The sequence below is a fragment of the Mobula hypostoma genome, chromosome 8, assembly GCF_963921235.1.
Source record: "Mobula hypostoma chromosome 8, sMobHyp1.1, whole genome shotgun sequence".
NCBI lineage: Eukaryota > Metazoa > Chordata > Chondrichthyes > Myliobatiformes > Myliobatidae > Mobula > Mobula hypostoma.
Genome location: NC_086104.1, coordinates 92,105,698 through 92,125,478, shown reverse-complemented (window position 1 = coordinate 92,125,478; position 19,781 = coordinate 92,105,698). Strand labels below are relative to the sequence as shown.

General features: G+C 42.0%; 1 protein-coding gene across 1 annotated transcript in view; it reads left to right on the top strand.

Moving 5' to 3' along the window:
• acss1 (acyl-CoA synthetase short chain family member 1) overlaps positions 1-18,773 on the top strand; it is a 70,851-nt gene extending 52,078 nt beyond the window's left edge. The window contains exons 10-14 of the mRNA XM_063056331.1: positions 2,411-2,537; positions 5,772-5,899; positions 7,804-7,867; positions 12,621-12,742; positions 18,219-18,773. Of these exons, the coding sequence (XP_062912401.1) occupies positions 2,411-2,537; positions 5,772-5,899; positions 7,804-7,867; positions 12,621-12,742; positions 18,219-18,398 (621 nt within the window). The 3' untranslated portion in view covers positions 18,399-18,773. The remainder of the gene's footprint in view (positions 1-2,410; positions 2,538-5,771; positions 5,900-7,803; positions 7,868-12,620; positions 12,743-18,218) is intronic.
• The last annotated feature ends 1,008 nt before the right edge of the window (positions 18,774-19,781 follow it).

Below are 19,781 nucleotides of genomic sequence, written 5' to 3'. Positions count from 1 at the left end.
TAATTGATGACTAAAATTATGATGTGTTCTCTAAGGTATAGAAGAGATTTCAAACACGGGAGAATCTAAAACAAAGCTATAAAAACAGATATTTGCAAACCAATCTAAGAAAGAATTTATAAGAAACATCCTTACCTAAAGAGTATTTAGAATGTGAAGTTCACTATAGCAAGGAGTAGGTAGGGCAAATAGTGTAGATTTAAATATGGTTAAATATATTGACTGATATACTAATAAACAAAGATGGGACAGATGGTGCATAGAGCGATATGGAGCATTTTGAGAAGAATTACAATGAAGATGACTCTTGTAAAGCCTAATTAGTTGTAGAGAACAGATGAATCTCAGGGCCTGTTCCTATATTGTGTAACTATAGTGTGTATCGCTGTAATTTTGGGTAACCCCATCAAAGTTTTAAAAACATATAGAGTAGAATAGAAACAAGGGAAATTCGGCAGATGCTGGAAATCCGAGCAACACACACAAATGCTGAAAGAACTCAGCAGGCCAGGCAGCATCTATGGAAAAAAGTACAGTCGATGTCTCAGCCCGAAACTCTTCGGCAGGACTGGAGATAAAGAGCTGAGGAGTAGATTTGAAAGGTGGAGGGAGGGGAGAGAGAAGCACCAGGCGATAAGTGAAACCTGGAGGGGGAGGGATGAAGTAAAGAGCTGGGAAGTGGATTGGTGAAAGAGACAGAAAGCCATGGAAGAAAGAAAAGGGGGGGGAGGAGCACAAGAGGGAGGCAATGGGTGGGCAAGTTGATAAATGAGAGAGGGACAAGGGGATGGGAAATGGTGAAAGGTGGTGGGGGATGGCGTTACTGGAAGTTTGAGAAATCAATGTTCATGCCATCAGGTTGGAGGCTACTCAGACGGAATATAAGGTGTTGTTCTTCCAACCTAAGTGTGGCCTTATCCCGACAGTGGAGGAGACCATGGATGAACATATCAGAATGGGAATGGGGAATGGAACTTTATTGTCAATTGCTCAAGACAACAAGAATGGGGTGTTACTCCAGTCTGTGCAAAATAGATACTTGAATGCATGCAGTATTGCTTAATTTTAAGAATTCCAATATTTACATGCAAGAAACACACATAAAAGTTGCTGGTGAATGCAGCAGGCCAGGCAGCATCTCTAGGAGAGAGAGAAAAAGAATGTGTGTATATAAATAAATAAAGAATGGATGGGGTACGTGGGGCATTAGTGGAAGTTTGAGAAGTCAATGTTCATGCCATCAGGTTGGAGGCTACCCAGACGGAATATAAGGTGTTGTTCCTCCAACCTGAGTGTGGCTTCATCTTTACAGTAGAGGAGGCCGTGGATAAACATGTCAGAATGGGAATGGGATGTGGAATTAAAATGTGTGGCCACTGGGAGATCTTGTTTTCTCTGGCGGACAGAGCATAGGTGTTCAGCAAAATGATCTCCCAGTCTGCATCGGGTCTCGCCAATATATAGAAGGCTGCATCGGGAGCACCGGACGCAGTATATCACCCCAGCCGACTCACGTTCTTTTTCTCTCTCTCCTTTTTCTCCCTCTGTCCCTCTCACTATACCCCTTGCCCATCCTCTGGGCTTCCCCCTCCCCCTTATCTTTCTTCCCAGACCTCCTGTCCCATGATCCTCTCATATCCCTTTTGCCAATCAACTGTCCAGCTCTTGGCTCCATCCCTCCCCCTCTGTCTTCTCCTATCATTTTGGATCTCCCCCTCCCCCTCACACTTTCAAATCCCTTACTCACTCTTCTTTCAGTTAGTCCTGACGAAGGGTCTCGGCCCAAAACGTCGACTGTACTTCTTCCTAGAGATGCTGCCTGGCCTGCTGCGTTCACCAGCAACTTTCATGTGTGTTGCTTGAAATTCCGGCATCTGCAGATTTCCTCGTGTTTACATGCAAGAAGTAACTTTGATAGTCCATAACACTCAAAGGCCAATGGCAAGCTAGGTTGTAGCATTACAGTATTCAGCTGCATAACAGCCCTGGGGAAGATACTGTTTTTCAGTCATACTCTCTTGGCTAAGATGTTTCTGTTTCTGCTACCAGATGGCAGGAGATTGAACAGACAGTGTCCAGGATGGGATGGGTTTTTAAAAACGTTACGAACATGCTGTAGGCATCGAGAGTTGCTGATTGTCCCCAGGTCAGGTAGCTGAGCCATTCTAATCACCCATTGGAATGCTTTGTGATCCATCTTGCTGCAGCTAGAGTACCACACTGATATTCCATATGTCAGTATGCTCTCTATGCACATCGATAAAAGTTGGCCAGCAATTTTTGAGGCAGATATCAGATATAAGGTCACCTTCAAGCTGTTGATCTCTAGAAAACCTGGTCTGTATGGCCTTTCCTAATGGTTGGGCTCGACCTTCCTTGATTAATGAAGTTTATTGATGCGCTCATGCAGGGGAATCGTATGGAGGGCAACGATGTTACAGGTGCTCTGTGTATCACAAATCCTTGGCCTGGCATGGCCAGAACAATCTACGGGGATCACCAGAGATTCCTGCGTGCATATTTCAACGAATATCCAGGTAGGAATAATGTTTTCAGAGAAAACCATTTATTCACATTTACATCAACAGATAACAGACAATCAAAGAAATTCATCTTTGATCAGTTGCTCTGAACGTGTGGTGTGGTACTGGCTGTGTTTATAACCGCACATTTTCATGTCATGAAATAAATGTGCAAAGCTGGGTAAAATTAGGAGCTGATACCCTAGAAATTCTTTTTTGTCAAAGATGAATTTCTTCCTCAACCCCCCCCCGCCCCCGCATCTGTTAATTATTAAGGTAGCTGACTGGCACCAGTGAGGGTGCAGAGATTAACAGAATCTGATCAGGGATTAAATTCAGTTACATGGAGTGAACAGAAAAATGTTTTAAGACAGATGAGGGCAAGGGTGAATATTGTTTCCACTGGAGGGTGTATTGTTAACTACTGTAAGATAGCTGCAAAAGAGTCAGATGGAGGATGAGACCTCCTTTACAGATTACAAGGAAAATATTTAATAGATATTTTAGTTTAATGTGGTCAAGTGCTTCAACCTGCTTAACAGAAAAGCAATCAGCCAAAAATTGGCATTGGCCTAGTATTAGGGCAGATGACCAAAGGCTTAGTCAAAAATGCTGTTCAGGGAATAATGTGAAAGAGAGTTTAGGGCTTTGAAAATTGAGATGTAGTCATCTAAACAGGACTGAATGACTTTGACAACGTGCAGGTTGTTTGAGCTTTGGAGGGTGTCGGGTTCTTGGAGCATTCTGGGATATGAAGAGGTTACAAAGAGAGTGAGTAGCAAGGTCATGTAGATTATCATATAACTAAAAATACTTCAGGATTTGAGATTGAAAAATCAGAAGAGAGGATAATGAAAGGTACCCTTATAGTGGTGCCAGGATTGCCTCTGTCATCAACTATAATTCTCATCATAATGATCTGAAGGATTCATGTGTCAGCAAGAATGAAGAACCTTAGTTGGCAGGGATTCTAAATAAGCACAAGGTCAAATAATTAATGTGATTTTTTTCAAACTATGCAAGATACACACGCCAAACCAATATGTCACCTGGAACTCATGAATACTGTATTATTAAACACAACTTTAAATTGATGAAGATCTGAACCTGCAGCTGCCTTCACAGTTTTGACTTTCTCATTGTTACCAGCCATTTATTCTGAGGTGCCAACATAGAGTTGTAGAACACTACAGCACACAAACAGGCCTTTTGACCCATCTAATCTGTGCCATATTATTATTCTGCCTGGTTCCATCGATCAGAGCCGTCCATACCCTTCCCATCCATGTAGTTATCCAAACTTCTCATATGTTGCAATCAAATCCGCATCCACCACTTCCACTGGCGGCTCATTCCAACCTCTCACTACTCGCTGAGTGCAGAAGTTCCTTCTCATGTTCCCCTTAAGCATTTCACCTTTCATGCTCAACCCATAACCTCGAGCTGGAGTCTCAACCAACGTCAGTGGAAAAATGCTTGCTTACATTTACATTTTCGTTATCTATTCCCCTCAAATATCCCCTCATCATCCTACACTCCAGGGAACAAAGTCCTAACCTATTCAAACTTTTCCTATTACACAGGTCCTCAAGTCCTGCTAATATCCTCGTAACATTTCTCTGCACTCCTTTAATCTTATTGATCTATTTCCTATAGGTAAGTGACCAGAGTTACACACAATACTCCAAATTAGCCCTCATCAACTCCTCGTACTTAAGCTTAACATCCCAATTCCTATACTCAAATACTTTGATTTATGAAGGCCAATGTGCTAAAAGCACTCTTTTTATTCCTATCTACCTGTGATGCCACTTTCAAGGAAGTATGAAACAGTCTTTCTGGATCCCTCTGTTCTACCGCACTCCTCAGTGCCCTACTGTTCACTGTGTAAGTCCTTCCAAAGTGCAACATACAATATGGCATTAAAAATTAAACTTAAAACTCTAGTATATCAATGAAGACATTGTTTTTAATAATTTTATTTACTTAATTAAATCAATTAAAAATGTAAAATGCCAGTAACATACCAATTTCCCTCTGAGGTATTCCACCTTACTCAAAGCACTCCACTTTACTCCCTGTGAAACGTTGTGCAGTACTGCACTAGCTTAGCCAATGTAATGAACCATGTAATAAAATTACATTGCTTTTAAATATCAGCTGACCCTGCTATTATATTCATGTAACAACCATTCCAAAAAATTGCATATCATGTTACTATCTAATGCAACAGAAATTTGCACTATAATAAATGAAATGTCTGTTATTAATATTTTGGTAATAGGAGAACTGAAGATATTATGGGAGAATACTCAGTGTCCATTTAATCTTCATTACTTTTAATCTCCACCATCAGATTTCTGAACAGCTTATGAAACCCATGAACACTATCTCATTTTCCCTTTTCTTGGCATTGTTTATATAGTTTTGTAATTTATGTTAAGTTTTTGGGTGACAGGGTGGAGATACGTCTCTACCAATGGAGGTATAAGGTGCTCCTTCCCTCCGCTGGCCTGCAGGTCACCCTTGGGCAAGGTGTAGCACCTACCTAGCCCCCCTGATCGGGGTCACATGTAGCCACAGGAGCAGGCGGTGGATGGTTGTACGAGCAGCCGGTGCATATCATAAATCCTGATTATGTAATCACTGATGCCAGGCAGACAATCTCTGAAGAGTGTTGATAATGGCTGGAGTCACCTGCCTTCTAAAGACACTGCCCAGAAGAAGGAAATGGCAAACCACTTCTGTAGAAAAATTTGCCAAGAACAATCATGGTCGTGGACCACGATTGCCCACATCACATGACACTGTTTATAATATTGATGATGAGATTATACATTGATCGATAGTGTCCCCCTGGCCAGCCAGTGGTATAGTGGTATCTGCACTGGACTTCGAGACGAGTGGTGTCAGGTTCGAATTCTTGCACACTTTCCATCCGTGCTGGGTTGAGCGTTGAGGTAACAACTCAGCCTTGTAAAAAAGAGACAAAACTACTAAAGAAATGGCAGGATGCTGCCTGATGCACCACAAAGCGCGGAAAGGAACAACAATAACAACATAGTGTCCCTATATTGTATCAGAGACTTATAGTCTTTCCCATCCCTACCAACCCACACATTCCAGAAAGACATTTAGTTCCGAGCTAAATAGTGTTGAGTATTCCCAGCTCTGCTGCAAATACTGTGCATGTCTGGGGAAGCACACACGGGGAATTTAGTTATACTTACAGTGCCCGTTCCTTTTCAGGCTATTACTTCACTGGTGATGGTGCATACAGGTCAGAGGAAGGCTATTACCAAATCACTGGCCGGATGGATGATGTTATCAACATCAGCGGACATAGACTGGGCACAGCTGAAGTAGAGAATGCTCTGGTAGGGATACTGCCTGAACAAGTAAAGTTGCATAGATATAACAAAAACTATTCTAAAATGTCATTCTGAGTTCTTTTCTGATCCTTCAGGCAAGGGAGACACTGTACTTGTATTAAAGGTACTTTTTTTAAAGTTATAAAGTTATATAGTAAAAGCGACAAGGTAATACTTATCCACACCACACAATATAGGGTGCCACAGTAGTGTAGTGGCTAGCTCAACGCTGTTACAGTTCGGGTGTCGGAGTTCGGAGTTCAATTCCAGAGTCCTCTGTAAGAAAGTTTGTACGTTCTTCCTGTGTGCATGTGGGTTTCCTCCCTCAGTACAAAGACCTACCAGTTAGTAGGTTGATTGGTCATTGTAAATTGTCCTGTGATTGGGCTAGGTGTTAAACGGGAGGGGGGGGTCGCTGCGTGGTGTGGCTCATTGGGCTGAAGTAAATAAATAAATAAATACATAATAAACAATATTCTGCCAGAAGAAAGCACAGGTGACTGACAGCTTTTCCAGTCTCTCTTTCTCTCTCGATGTCCTTGTCTATATCTCTAGCTCCTAGCACTATTCACGACCCAGGCTAAGAGAAGATTTCCCACTTGCATGAAGAGATTGCCCCTTTTTATTCATTTGTATGTCTTGCAACATTCGGCCTACACACACATAACCTTAGAAATAGAAGTCAGCAGGTGCATCAGGAGGAAAGCATCCTTCGCTGGTATCTAATCTTAACCATGTGCGCACCATTGGGAAAACAGGCCATTATCACATTCAAAGCTGACACCATTTCGTATTATACATTTTAGCATGTACCAAGGAGGAATCAGATTTAACTCGTTCTTTACAACAGAACTGAAGACAACCTTACAACATGACATGGAAGTCCAGACATTAGATCTCATCATTCCCTGATGTACTAATTAGCCTTAATACCAAATCAGGAGTTACACAAAGATATCACCAACTTGAGATATCTGCATTTCAAGAAATCACGATCAGGGTTCTCTTCCATTCAGAATGTGATTTCTGTATTTACATACATTACTTGTGCTTGAAGCTGTCATTTGCATGCTGACTATTGGGAAGAGGGTCAATTCAGTAAATTGTACACCCAGAGCAAGCACAGCAGGTGAGATGGAAATAAAGGCAAAGTGGAAGTGGGTGGGGAGGGTGGAATTGGTAGGGGGCAAGGGCAGAAAATGGCACTCAGGTCTTCTCAAAGAGGCCGTCTAGACGATGGGCATCAGATCATAGCATCTTGCACTGAAACACTGGGCTCTGAGTCAGTGGTGTCTGTGAGGAAGGTTAGTAAATTAAAATGTGTGAGAATTAATGCTTATAAAAATGCCCTACCTGTGACCCTTTAATGCATTTGTATTTCTTGACTTACTGCATGGCTTGCTCCTTACTTTATGTAATTAAGGTCATATCTCATTATCGTTTGATCCAAGTTCTGATAGAAAAGAAGCAATGAATGCAGATATGTGAATGACAACAGGGAAATGACACTTGCATGAAAGTGAATCATTCCTGTTACTGCTCTGTCCAATTTCTCAATGGGCAAGGCCTCAACGGGAAACGGGTGCAAAAGTTTACAAAATTATTTTTGTGTGACTTACACACAAAATAGAGATCCAGTTACTAAGGTGGGATATATTCTGTGCTTGGAAATATATGGCAAGTAATGGCCTTCACCGATTTGAACCAGAGTCTTAACTTTTCAACATACATATGAATGACTTAGAGGAAGGAGAAGAGAGTTGTATGATGATGTTTTGAGCAATGAACACTAGATTCACCAGAATGAAGCTGGTACTGTTACCTATGGAATGAATGTTTACACTGAATAGTAAGGTGATAAGGTGATACTCTTTAATTGATACAATACTCTCTGTTTAAATGGTGTTTAGGATGAACACCCCCAAGTGCCAGAGACTGCGGTAATTGGCTTTCCTCATGAAATAAAAGGGGAAGGTAGGTGAGAGAAATGGTAATCACATTTACTTTCTAAACCTACAAATATTGTTCAATTCAAGTGCTGGTGGCTTTTTGTAATTTAAAAAAAGGTATAATTTGTAAAGATTTTAAGGTTGTTCATTACAATATGAATTTCTTCAGTACGTGCTGATCTTTATGCCCGTCTACACTGATCACATCTATCCACATTAGATCAGTATCCTTCTGTCCTGTCTATTCAAGCGTCTATCTCTTAAACAAAGAGATTGTATCTGATTCCATCACCTCCTGTGGCAGCATATTCCAAATATCATCCACTCTCTGCGTCAAGAAACTTCCTCCTCAGATCTATTTTAAAACTAATTTCAGTCTCCTTAAACCTATCCCGTCTTGTTTTTGACACTCCCACCATGTGAATAAGATTCTGATCATCTATTCCTCTTAAAATCTTATTTATCTCTATCAGATCAGCTGTCATCCTCCTTTGTTCTCGGGGACAGACATGAACAATCCAACCTCTCCCCATAACTAAAATCCTGCAATCTACTCAACTTCCTGGTGAAGCCTCTCTGCATTCTCTCTAGCAGAGTCACATCTTTCCTTGTGCAGTGACTAAATCAGCACAAAATAGTCCAAGTGTGAGGCAACCAGTCATCATTTTGCAAGAGGGTTAAAAAGGCTGCAAGGTTATTTTTAAAAAAAATGATTAAATATACCTTTTCTCTCACATGTCTTGACATGGAGAACCTTGACAAAGTTAGTGTGTCCTTATTGAAGCTATACTCCAGGATAAAAAAGATATGACCACAGATCATCATCATAGATTTTGCCGTCAATCACCTGGGTTGACCAAGCATTACATATCACCACTTCCTAGTGACAGGAGGTCGACAGCTGGGGTGTGTGGAGCACCATACACTTTCATAAACTGGCCTGTTGTGTCTGACCAAGCTGATGCTTCATTTGTATTTATAAAAGGCAATATTTCATATTTAGCATCAATGCCCCTTTCTGTTACAAATAATATAGATACTATTGCTATGCAAACTGTTTCCAGTGGATTAAGGAGCAACTTGCATTGCAATCATCACCATGGGTACTTTGGGAAGAGTAACCACATGCGCAAGCTATTTTCTTAACCTGGAGCATAGCACTTGGCCTCCCTTGTTCTTTTCTGTAGCTGCAGCAAATGTAAGTATCTAATCAATATTCTAAAATATGTCAATGGTAGCCAGATGATGCTGTTTTCTGTGGACTCTATTCACATTGAAACACTATCTATCCTAATGTATAATAACATGGAGGTGAGAACCCCGAAGGAGGCCATCAGTCTCATCAAGTCTATGCCAGTTCTACGCGAAACCAATCCAGCTAATCCCACTCACCTACCCTCTTCCTGTAGTCCTGAAACTCCCTTCTATTCAAGTATCTCATCATCTTTCTTTCAAATGTCCTGACTGAATCTATGCCCACTGTATCCGCTGACAAATTCTATCTACTTGCTGTATAAAATACTTCTCATTTTTATTTTATACAGTCTCTCCTGATTCCTGAACCTTTCCTCCAATGGAAACAGTTCAATTTTCTATCTAGACTCTTCTTGATTTTAAATATCTTACTGGATCTCTTCTCAGCAGGGTGGAAAACTCCAGCTTCTCTTGTCTATTTCAAATAACTAAGGTCTCTGGAATTATTAGTTACCTCCTGTACTCTCTCATCTATTCTGAATAGTGGCACCTCCATTTGTGGCCAAACCAACCTACTTCTGGTCATTTGGTCTATTTTCTACTTACGTTGCCTCAAATAATATTAGGATTGATGATTTTTGTAATGAATTAAATTGTTTTCCCACATACACACTGTGGGCATTTATTTAGATACCTCCTGTACCTAAAAAAGTGACCACTGAATGTATGCTTGTGGTCTTCTGGGGCTGTAGCCCATCCACTATCAGGTTCAATGTGTTGTGTGTTCAGAGATGCTGTTCTACACACTGCTGTTGTAATGTGTGGTGTTACGTACCCCGTAACTGGGTTGCCAAACCAGCAGAAATGGATCACTCAGTTGGAGTCTGGAGTACTAGAACTAAGAAAGTTTTATTAAAGAAACAAGCAACACAGTAATCGAAAGGATAATAAATGCAACAGTTCAGCGATGATAAACACACATGTGCACAGAATTAAGATAACAGCATCAATCAAGCTCTATCGTTGTCTAGGGGTAAATGACCAAATTTCAAAATGACTCAAAGTTCAGTCCAGTTCAGTTCGCAGTAATCGTTGCCATGGCGATGGACAACGTGGGGGAAGAGAGACGGAGAGAACAGGAACAACTGATCATTCAGAACACTGCTTCACTCACAGACCTGCGAGATGGCTCACAAGCAGCTTTTGGGCGGGTCCTTGGTGATGTCACCTGAGGTCACCGACTGTGACCCCTCCTCCAGATGCGGTCGATCCTCTGCAGTGAACCCGGCACCCAGGCAAGGGCGGACACACACCGGGTTCCCGCTGATCGTACCTTTCCACCCTGGCCGTTGTCTGGTACTTCTCACCCACTCGTGAGAGGCGCACCGCTTCCAGGGTCTCGTTACCTCGGGTGGCGTGTGTCCCTGTCTTAGCGAACCTGTCCCTTTTTATCCCCCTGCTGGGGCATTGCCTGTCCATCACTTCAAACAGTTCAGGGTTCAAAGGGGGGAGCCGCTCCAGACAGCTCTCTCTCTCCCACGTCCCTTCATTACACATCTCCAGACGCTGCTCCATTGTTCCTTATCTCTCCTTCCCCTGAGGGCAGGTGGCAGACCAACTGCTGATGCCACTGATGCTAGCCCAGGCCAGCAAACATCTTAATTTTATGTGTATTCTCGTAACAGTGGTTACTGTTGCCTTCCTGTCAGCTTGAACCATTCTGGCCAGTCTCCTCTGACCTCTCTCATTACAAGGCATTTTCACCTACAAAACTACTGCTCATTGGATACTTTTTGTTTTTCACACCATTCTCTGTAAACTCGAGAGACTGTTGTGTGTGAAAATCCCAGGAGATCCACAATTTCTTAGATACTCAAATCACCCTGTCTGGCACCAATAATCATTCCATGGTCAAAGTCACTTAGGTCACATTTCTTCTCCATTCTGATGTTTGGTCTGAACAACAAATGAATCTCTTGATTATGTCTGCATTGAGTTGTTGCTGGTTAGATATTTGCATTAACAAGCAGATGTACAGGTGTACCTAATAAAGTGGCCACAGAGTGTAGATATAATTTTCTTGGATGCTACCTTGAAAACTAAAAGCCTGGTTTAAGTAGGTACTATTTGAAATTATTTGATTGATGGACCCAAGATCCCTTATCCCTGCATCCCCATCTTCCCCAAGTATTCCTATTTGCTGATGCCATCAAGGAGAAGGAGCAGGACCCTCGGGATTCACACCACCAGGTTCAAGGACAGTTATTACCGCTTAACCATCAGATTGTTGAACCAGAGGGGATAACATCACTCAGCTTTGCTCGACCCATCACTGAACTGTTCCCACAACCTTTGGACTCAGTTTCAGGGACTGTTCATCTCATGTTTTCGATATTTATTGCTTATTTTTCTCCTTTCTTTCTGTATTTGCGCAGCTTGTTGTTTTTTACACACTGGTTGTCCACCCTGTTGGTGCGGCCTTTCATTGGTTCTGTTATGGTTACTGGAATTACTGGGTATCCCTGTCAGAAAATTAATCTCAGAGTTGTACATGATGGCATACAGTTTAGCTACTGTAGTCTTGTTAGAGAAATTAATTTGTTAAGAAAATCCAATTAAAGTTGATCGCATGTAAATGAGTCACTGAATTTGAAGTAAATTCATAGCCTTGTGCGTTATTCATGTTATTGCACGGAGTGGAACCACTAACAGTGGGTTTCAAACTCCAAATAATACAGAGAGCACAGCTCCTTTTACACAAGCACAAATCAACTGCAAGAGCAAAGGCTGTCTGGTTAGCCTTGTGAGTTACAAAAGATAAGCTAGGTTCACTTGTGATAATCTATATCCATAGTAACAGGCAAAAATTAAAAATTTAGTCCTGTGTACAACTTTGTATTAACAGACAGTTTGTCTCATATCTTTGAAGCCACTTCTTACAAGATAAGCAACTGCAAGTATTTATTCTAAGGATTGTCCCTGCTAAAAAAACCAAAGCCATATCTATAACAAATTAAGTTGCAAACTAGTTTCCATACTCAAAAAGCCAATATTAACCCTTTGTCTATCAATACTCACAATATTTTCCTCCACAGCTTTAATAATAAATTTACTTGGCACTTCAAAACTTTTCATCCTACATGATCTGGTCTGTTTCTGACTAGTCCTGTGCCACTTTGGCTAACTCTTAAATGCCCTTTGAAGCACACTGGTATGATATATCTGTATCACATCCAGGACAAAGCACAAAACTCTACAATTCAGGAAGAAGGCTCATTACCACTTTGGCAATGGCATTCAGGAAGGGACAATAAACATGCAGGTCTTAATGATGACTCAAGCATCCCAAGAAAGAATTAAAAAGTGGTTATGTTAAAGCACAGCAGCATTTCCCCCCATTAAAAGTCATACTACACATGATCGTTCAGGCAATGTGATTAGAAATATTAATGATTTCTTCAGTGATTCAATGAAAATGAGTTCTGGGTTGTTAATGTTAGTTCTGAATTGTCGTTATTGAACACATTTCTATGTCAGAATGCACACTTGTGTACTAAATGAGTTTCTCTTATGCTTCGTTTCAGCTGCATTTGCCTTTATTGTTTTGAAAGATTTAGAGAACATTTCTGAATCAGCTATCATTAAGGATCTCAAATCAATGGTGGCATCTAGGATAGCCAAATATGCTGTTCCTGATCATATTATGGTGAGTGATCATCTTCTCCCACACACTGGCTCAATGAGTAGATTTCAGAGATTGCACTCGATTTAAGCATTGATATGATGCTATATTTGTCGTTGTTACTTTGCACTGCTCCTTTGGAAAATATTTATGTGAAGTCACGGAAATATTTTCAGCCTCACATCTAGTATGGTGAAATAGACTCTCCGTGATTCCCTTGTCCATTCATCCCTCCCTATTAATCACCCTCCCGACACTTACCCCTGCAAGCAAATTAGTGCCACACCTGCCCATACACCTCCTGTCTCACTTGTGTTCAGGGCCCCAAACAGTCCTTCCAGGTGAGGCAACAGTTCACTTGTGAGTCTGCTGGGGTCGCCTATTGTGTCTGGTGCTCCCGATGCGGCCTCCTCTACATTGGTGAGACCCGTCGTAAATTGGGGGACTGTTTCGTTGAGCACCTCCGCTCCATCCACCAAAAGTGGAACTGCCTGCTTGCCAAACATTTTAATTCTGATTCCCCTTCCCTTTCTGACATGTTGGTCCATTGTCTCCTCTTGTACCAAGAGGCCACCTGAGGCTGGAGGAGCAACACCTTATATTCCATCTGGGTAGCCTCCAACCTGATATCGATTTCTCCTTCCGGTAAAAAAATATCCCTCCTCCTACCCTCTTTTCTATCTCCCAATCTGACCTTTTACCTCTTCTCACCTGGCTATTACCTCTACCTGGTAACCCTCCTTCTCTTTCTACCGTGGTCCACTCTCCTCTCCTATCAGATTCCTTTCTCTCAGACCATGGATTTGTGCCTTGGAAGGTTTCCAGGGTACAGGCCTGGGCAAGGTTGTACGGAAGACTAGCAGTTGCCCATACTGCAAGTCTCCCCTCTCCATGCCACCAATGTTGTCCAAGGGAAGGGCATTAGGACCCATACAGCTTGGCACTGGTGTTGTCGCAGAGCAATGTGTGGTAAAGTGCCTTGCTCAAGGACACAACACGCTGCCTCAGCCAAGGCTCGAACTAGCGACCTTCAGATCACTAGACGAACGCCTTAACCACTTGGCCACGCGCCAACACCAACCCCAAGACATACAGCATGGTAACAGGCCCTGCTGGCCCACAAGTCCACACTGCTCAATTACATCCGTATGACCAATTAGCCTACTAACCTATGTGTCTTTGGAACGTGGGAGGAAACCGGAGCACCTGGAGGAAACCCTCGTGGTTACAGAGAGAACATACAAAGTCCTTGCATAGAGCAGCAGGAATTGAAAATGGGCCACTGGCGCTGTAGTAGTATTACGTTAACTGCTACGGTACCATGCCACCCCCACCGTGTTCTTCCTCCTTTAGAAAGAATGATGTGAAATAAAGTTATGACAGATTTCGGTGAGTGTAAACATGTTATTTCTTAAATTGTATGGAGGGGGGATGGTTGGTGGTTAGTTGACTGCAGTGATCAGGGTTTAGGGTCTCCAATAACCCACCTGTTGAAGGGAGAGGATTAACCTCCAGAAATTATTATCATTCTGAATGTTCACCCTCAGCCTGGAATTAGATTAACAGCCCTGTCTTCTAGGACTGTCTGAAGCAAGTTTCAAACCCTGCACTTTCAGACTCAGCTGATACAAGAATAGGCTCACTGACCCAAATGTTATTTTCTCCACTAGTGCACCATGAGAGATGGAAAGGTTGGCAGATTTGGAGAAGGCTAGTAGGAAACCACGTCTGCTGCTGCAACAGTAATGTTCAGAACAGATTAAATCAAAATACTTCTGTATGCTGGAAATCTAAATTGAAAACTAAAAAATCAGGAAATAGGGTCTGCAGAGAGAGAGAGAGAAATGTGAGGCTATTAACCATACATCAGAAATGGGAAAAGTTAGAAATAATTAAGTTTTAAGAGGTCATGGTAAATGGGAAATGAGAACAAGTTTAGGACTTTATGATAGCAGAATGCAGAAGAGATTAAATGATAGAACTATTAAAATGCATGGGAAAAAGAGGATGGAAATAGGAAATGTAAAGAGTTAAATCTAGTGGAGACCTGGGTGGAAGAAACAGAAAGCAGGAATTGAAAATGGGCCACTGGCACTGTAGTAGTATTACAAAATACCATGATACTGGAAATTGGAAATAAAGTCCGCTGAAGATGGTGACAGTCTGAAATTGTTGAATTTAGGGTTGAGCCCAGACTATGAAAAGATGATGTATTTTTCCTTGAGCTTAGGGTAATCGTTTGCATGAAAGATCCCAGAAGGATGAGGACAGTGATGCAAATGTGAGGGTGTCATGAAGGAGGAAAGAGATGGGTAAATGTGGTTATTGTTACACTCATTTAGGAGTGTATTCCATCATGTCTCTGATTGTATTTTTCTAAATGGTGGAAAGGCTTTGGGATGTCAGGAGTTTTGCACTGCAGGACACCAAGCCTCTAGTCTGCTTCTTTAGCTACAGTTCTTTAATTGATTCAGTTAGGTTTCTGCTCAATGGTAATGCACAGAATGTTGATACTATTAAATAATGAAGATAGATGGTTTGTTGATGGTCATTGGTTATCACTTCGGTAGCAAGATTATTATTTTCCACTTATCAGCCTGTGGCTGAATGTTAGCTCAATCTTCCTGCATGAAGGCACGGACTATTTCATATGCTGAGGTAATTGAGTGAAGTAACTGAAAATTGTTAAGCCTTGGACAATGCCCCCAAAGGAACTCCTCCAGAGATGTTCCAGAGCTTGGAAGATTGCCCTCCAGCAGTATAACTGTCTTCCCTTGTGCAATGTACAACCTCAAGCATTAGAACATTTTCCCTTTCATGCCCATTGACTTCAATTTTACCAGGGTTCCAGGAGGGTACACTCAATTAAACGCTACCTTGTTATCAATGATCCTCGGATCATCTCTGAAACTCCATTTCCCGTTCCATGTTTGGAGCAAGGCGTGACAAAGGCTTGAGAGGCTTGTGACACCCAAACAGGGCTTTGGTCAGTTGTTTATCCAAGACCTAACGCTGCTTGATAGCATTGTTTACAACACCTTCCATCACTTTACTGATGATTGAGAGTAGACTGATTGAATATTAATCAGCTGGATCAGATTTATTCGTTTAGAGAACAGGATATGCTGTCTCAAAAACTACTGGGAGTGTTGTTGACAGTGAGGAGGATGGTCTAAGGCTGCAGGGTGGCATCGATTAGTTTGTAAGATGGGCAGAGCAATGGTAGTTGGAAATTAGTCCTGATAAGTGTGAACTGATACACTTTTCAAGAACGAATAAAGGATGAAAATACACAGTGAAGGGTAGAATGCCGTACTGAGGAACAGCGGGATCTTGTACAATTTTATAGATCCTGAAAGATGGCAGCATAGGTACAGTAGGAAAGCTGGTGAAGAAGGCATATTGAATACTTGGTTTTACTGGTCAGGGCACAGAATGAAAGAGCAGTGAGGTTATGGTACAACTTTATAATCATTATTTAAGCCACAGCTGAAGTGCTACCTGAGTGGATGCAGAGGAGCCTTTCAGTTACGTGTAGGAAATGGATAGGCTGGGCCAGGAGGAGACACGATAGAGCTATGCAAAATTATCAGGGACAAAATTAGGTAGATAGTAGGACATTTTTCCACAATGCATAGGTGTTCTGAACTCGAGGGCATAGGTTTAGAGATTTACTGAGGACCTGTAGAACTCCAAGGTGAACTGTCTCTGGTATGTTAGAACAGTGCAGGCAAGGGAAGTCGATAAGCCAGGTCTGTAACTTTGAGATAAGGATCAGCTCTAAAGTCTGGGATGGTCAGGCTGTGCATGAACCACAGCTGGATGAGGATCCACTTCCCCTCCCTCCGGGAGGGGCGATGCAATGATGATTCTGGACACTCACCACGCCCTTCCTTGGATCACCCCAGCTGTGGTACCTATCAGCCTCCACATGGGTGGGTGGCTTCAGTCAATGCTTAGCAGTTGACTTAGAACTGGTGCGGACCCTGCAATCCTACCGTTCAACTAAATAATTATTTTCACTCTGAGGATGATTGGAATCTGGACTGCATTGCTTGTGAAGGTGATGGAGGTAGATGTTCTCACAACATTTAAGAAGTATCCAGTTGAACTCTCTAACCTCTACTGTATAAAAAAGTTACAGACCAAATTTTGATACATTCTTTAAACTTGCGTACTTGATGGTCAGCATTATCATGTTGGGCCGAAGGGCCTGTTTCTATGACTCATACACCAAATGGGTTTCCACACAGTCAGTTAATTACCAGTATTGTAACTGGCAAGGTGCCGCTTGCCCAGAGGCACATATGGTTCTGTAGTCTTTGGGATGATATCTGGCTGTTTCCTTTTCCATGGATCCTGCTATACCCAGTGCTCTGTTTCTTTATTTCACATGGGGGCACATGGCTGGGTTTTATGATGATTGCAATCTCAAGAAAGAGTCAAGATAGATCATCGCCTGGCTTTTCAAACTAATTCCACTTCCAACTCTTGGCTCAGGTTCTGTAAGCAGTTATTCTTGGCTCTTGTCATTTCCGGAATGGGTATTTAGACTAATCTGACTTCTCAGTTCTTGGTCCACGTTGAGTGAGGAAGGGAAGGGAAGGCTAATGCCACTATCCTGCTGTCAGTCACTGCTGATAGAGAAAGAGCTGTCATTCTAATATCACTATCTACCTATAAAGTGAAACTTGGTGGACACATCATTTAAAAAAAAAATTTAGATACTTTTTAAACTCAGATGGTTTTAGCTACCATTACCCTTTCATTAGTGATTTCTAGATCCCCATCACTCCTTGGGCAGAAGTATTTTTGCAGTTCTTCTGATATCCTTCAATTTTCACAAATCAGTGTGGCCTATTAACCTTAACTAGGCAATAGGCTATCGCTAAAGGAAATAGGTCTTTCCTGTTCACCCTGTGCATAATTATATTTTTATTAAAAATAAAGGATTTTATTTAAATCAAACATTTGTTATTTTCTGAAATGCACAGGCTGCAGGGTTGCTGAAAGCAACTCCAACTGTAATTTTCTAAAGAGCATTGTTCACACAATGCAACCTTGGTTTATCTGAGTGTTAGGGACCAGCTTTAACACCTGCATCAGAAGTTAACTATGTTATATGTGAAACTAACATTTATCTAACTTTGGTCTTGCAGAACATACCTAGAATATATTTGAAATTGCAACTAAGTGAGAGATACGTAGTGTCTCCACTGCCCATTTGAAAAGGAAAGGGAACAAAAGGCAGGGAGACATTATTGGGCTTGTTAAAGCTGACTGATTTCATATTGTACTGAAGCAAGAAGTCAGTAGAATTATATTGTGCTTTAGTTTTTAAATGGCAGCATATCAGCAGCTACACAAACAACAAACAACTGTTAATTGTGTCTGATGGACCTGGTAATCAATGTGCTAAGTCAGGAGATGAACCATTGTCTGCCAGATCCTTGCTGATATCACATACGGTTTGAGTATAATAAACGTTTCCAATTTTCAGATTGTGAAGCGACTTCCCAAAACTCGATCTGGGAAAATCATGAGGCGGGTGCTGAAGAAAATCATCAGTGACGAAACCACTAATCTGGGGGACCTCAGCACACTGGATGACCAAAGCGTCATTGCAGAAATCATGGCAACCTACAAAAAATATAAAAAAGACCATGAAAGCAGCCAATAGTTTACATCAGGAATCCTTAGGACTGGTTCCAGTTTGACATATGGCACCAAATGGCTGCCTGGTGTTCAGAGTCATTAATCAGTGTTGCACCAATAAGTTGATAAAACTGATTCCAATATCAATGAATCATCGCAAAATGTATATGCCTAGATTTTCTCCTTGACCCATTGTCAGGGGCTCATAATTGTTATTCTATGGGCATATACTTATGTCTGACCAAACACTACATTTTGAGTGTCTGGATGGTTTTTGCCGTTGGACTGGGTGATAATAGATAGAAACATAGAAACATAGAAAATAGGTACAGGAGTAGGCCATTCGGCCCTTCGAGCCTGCACCGCCATTCAGTATGATCATGGCTGATCATCCAACTCAGAACCCTGTACCAGCCTTCCCTCCATACCCCCTGATCCCTTTAGCCACAAGGGCCATATCGAACTCCCTCTTAAATATAGCCAATGAACTGGCCTCAACTGTTTCCTGTGGCAGAGAATTCTACAGATTCACCACTCTCTGTGTGAAGAAGTTTTTCCTAATCTCGGTCCTAAAAGGCTTCCCCTCTATCCTCAAACTGTGACCCCTCGTTCTGGACTTCCCCAACATCGGGAACAATCTTCCTGCATCTAGCCTGTCCAATCCCTTTAGGATTTTATACGTTTCAATAAGATCCCCCCTCAATCTTCTAAATTCCAACGAGTATAAGCCTAGTTCATCCAGTCTTTCATCATATGAAAGTCCTGCCATCCCAGGAATCAATCTGGTGAACCTTCTTTGTACTCCCTCTATGGCAAGGATGTCTTTCCTCCGATTACGGGACCAAAACTGCACACAATACTCCAGGTGTGGTCTCACCGAGGCCTTGTACAGCTGCAGTAGTACCTCCCTGCTCCTGTACTCGAATCCTCTTGCTATAAATGCCAGCATACCATTCGCCTTTTTCACCGCCTGCTGTACCTGCATGCCCACTTTCAATGATTGGTGTATAATGACACCCAGGTCTCGTTGCACCTCCCCTTTTCCTAACTGGCCACCATTCAGATAATAATCTGTTTTCCTGTTTTTGCCACCAAAGTGGATAACCTCACATTTATCCACATTAAATTGCATCTGCCATGAATTTGCCCACTCTCCTAACCTATCCAAGTCACCCTGCATCCTCTTAGCATCCTCCTCACGGCTAACACTGCCGCCCAGCTTCGTGTCATCCACAAACTTGGAGATGCTGCATTTAATTCCCTCATCCAAGTCATTAATATATTGTAAACAACTGGGGTCCCAGCACTGAGCCTTGTGGTACCCCACTAGTCACTGCCTGCCATTCTGAAAAGGTCCCGTTTATTCCCACTCTTTGCTTCCTGTCAGCCAACCAATTCTCTATCCACA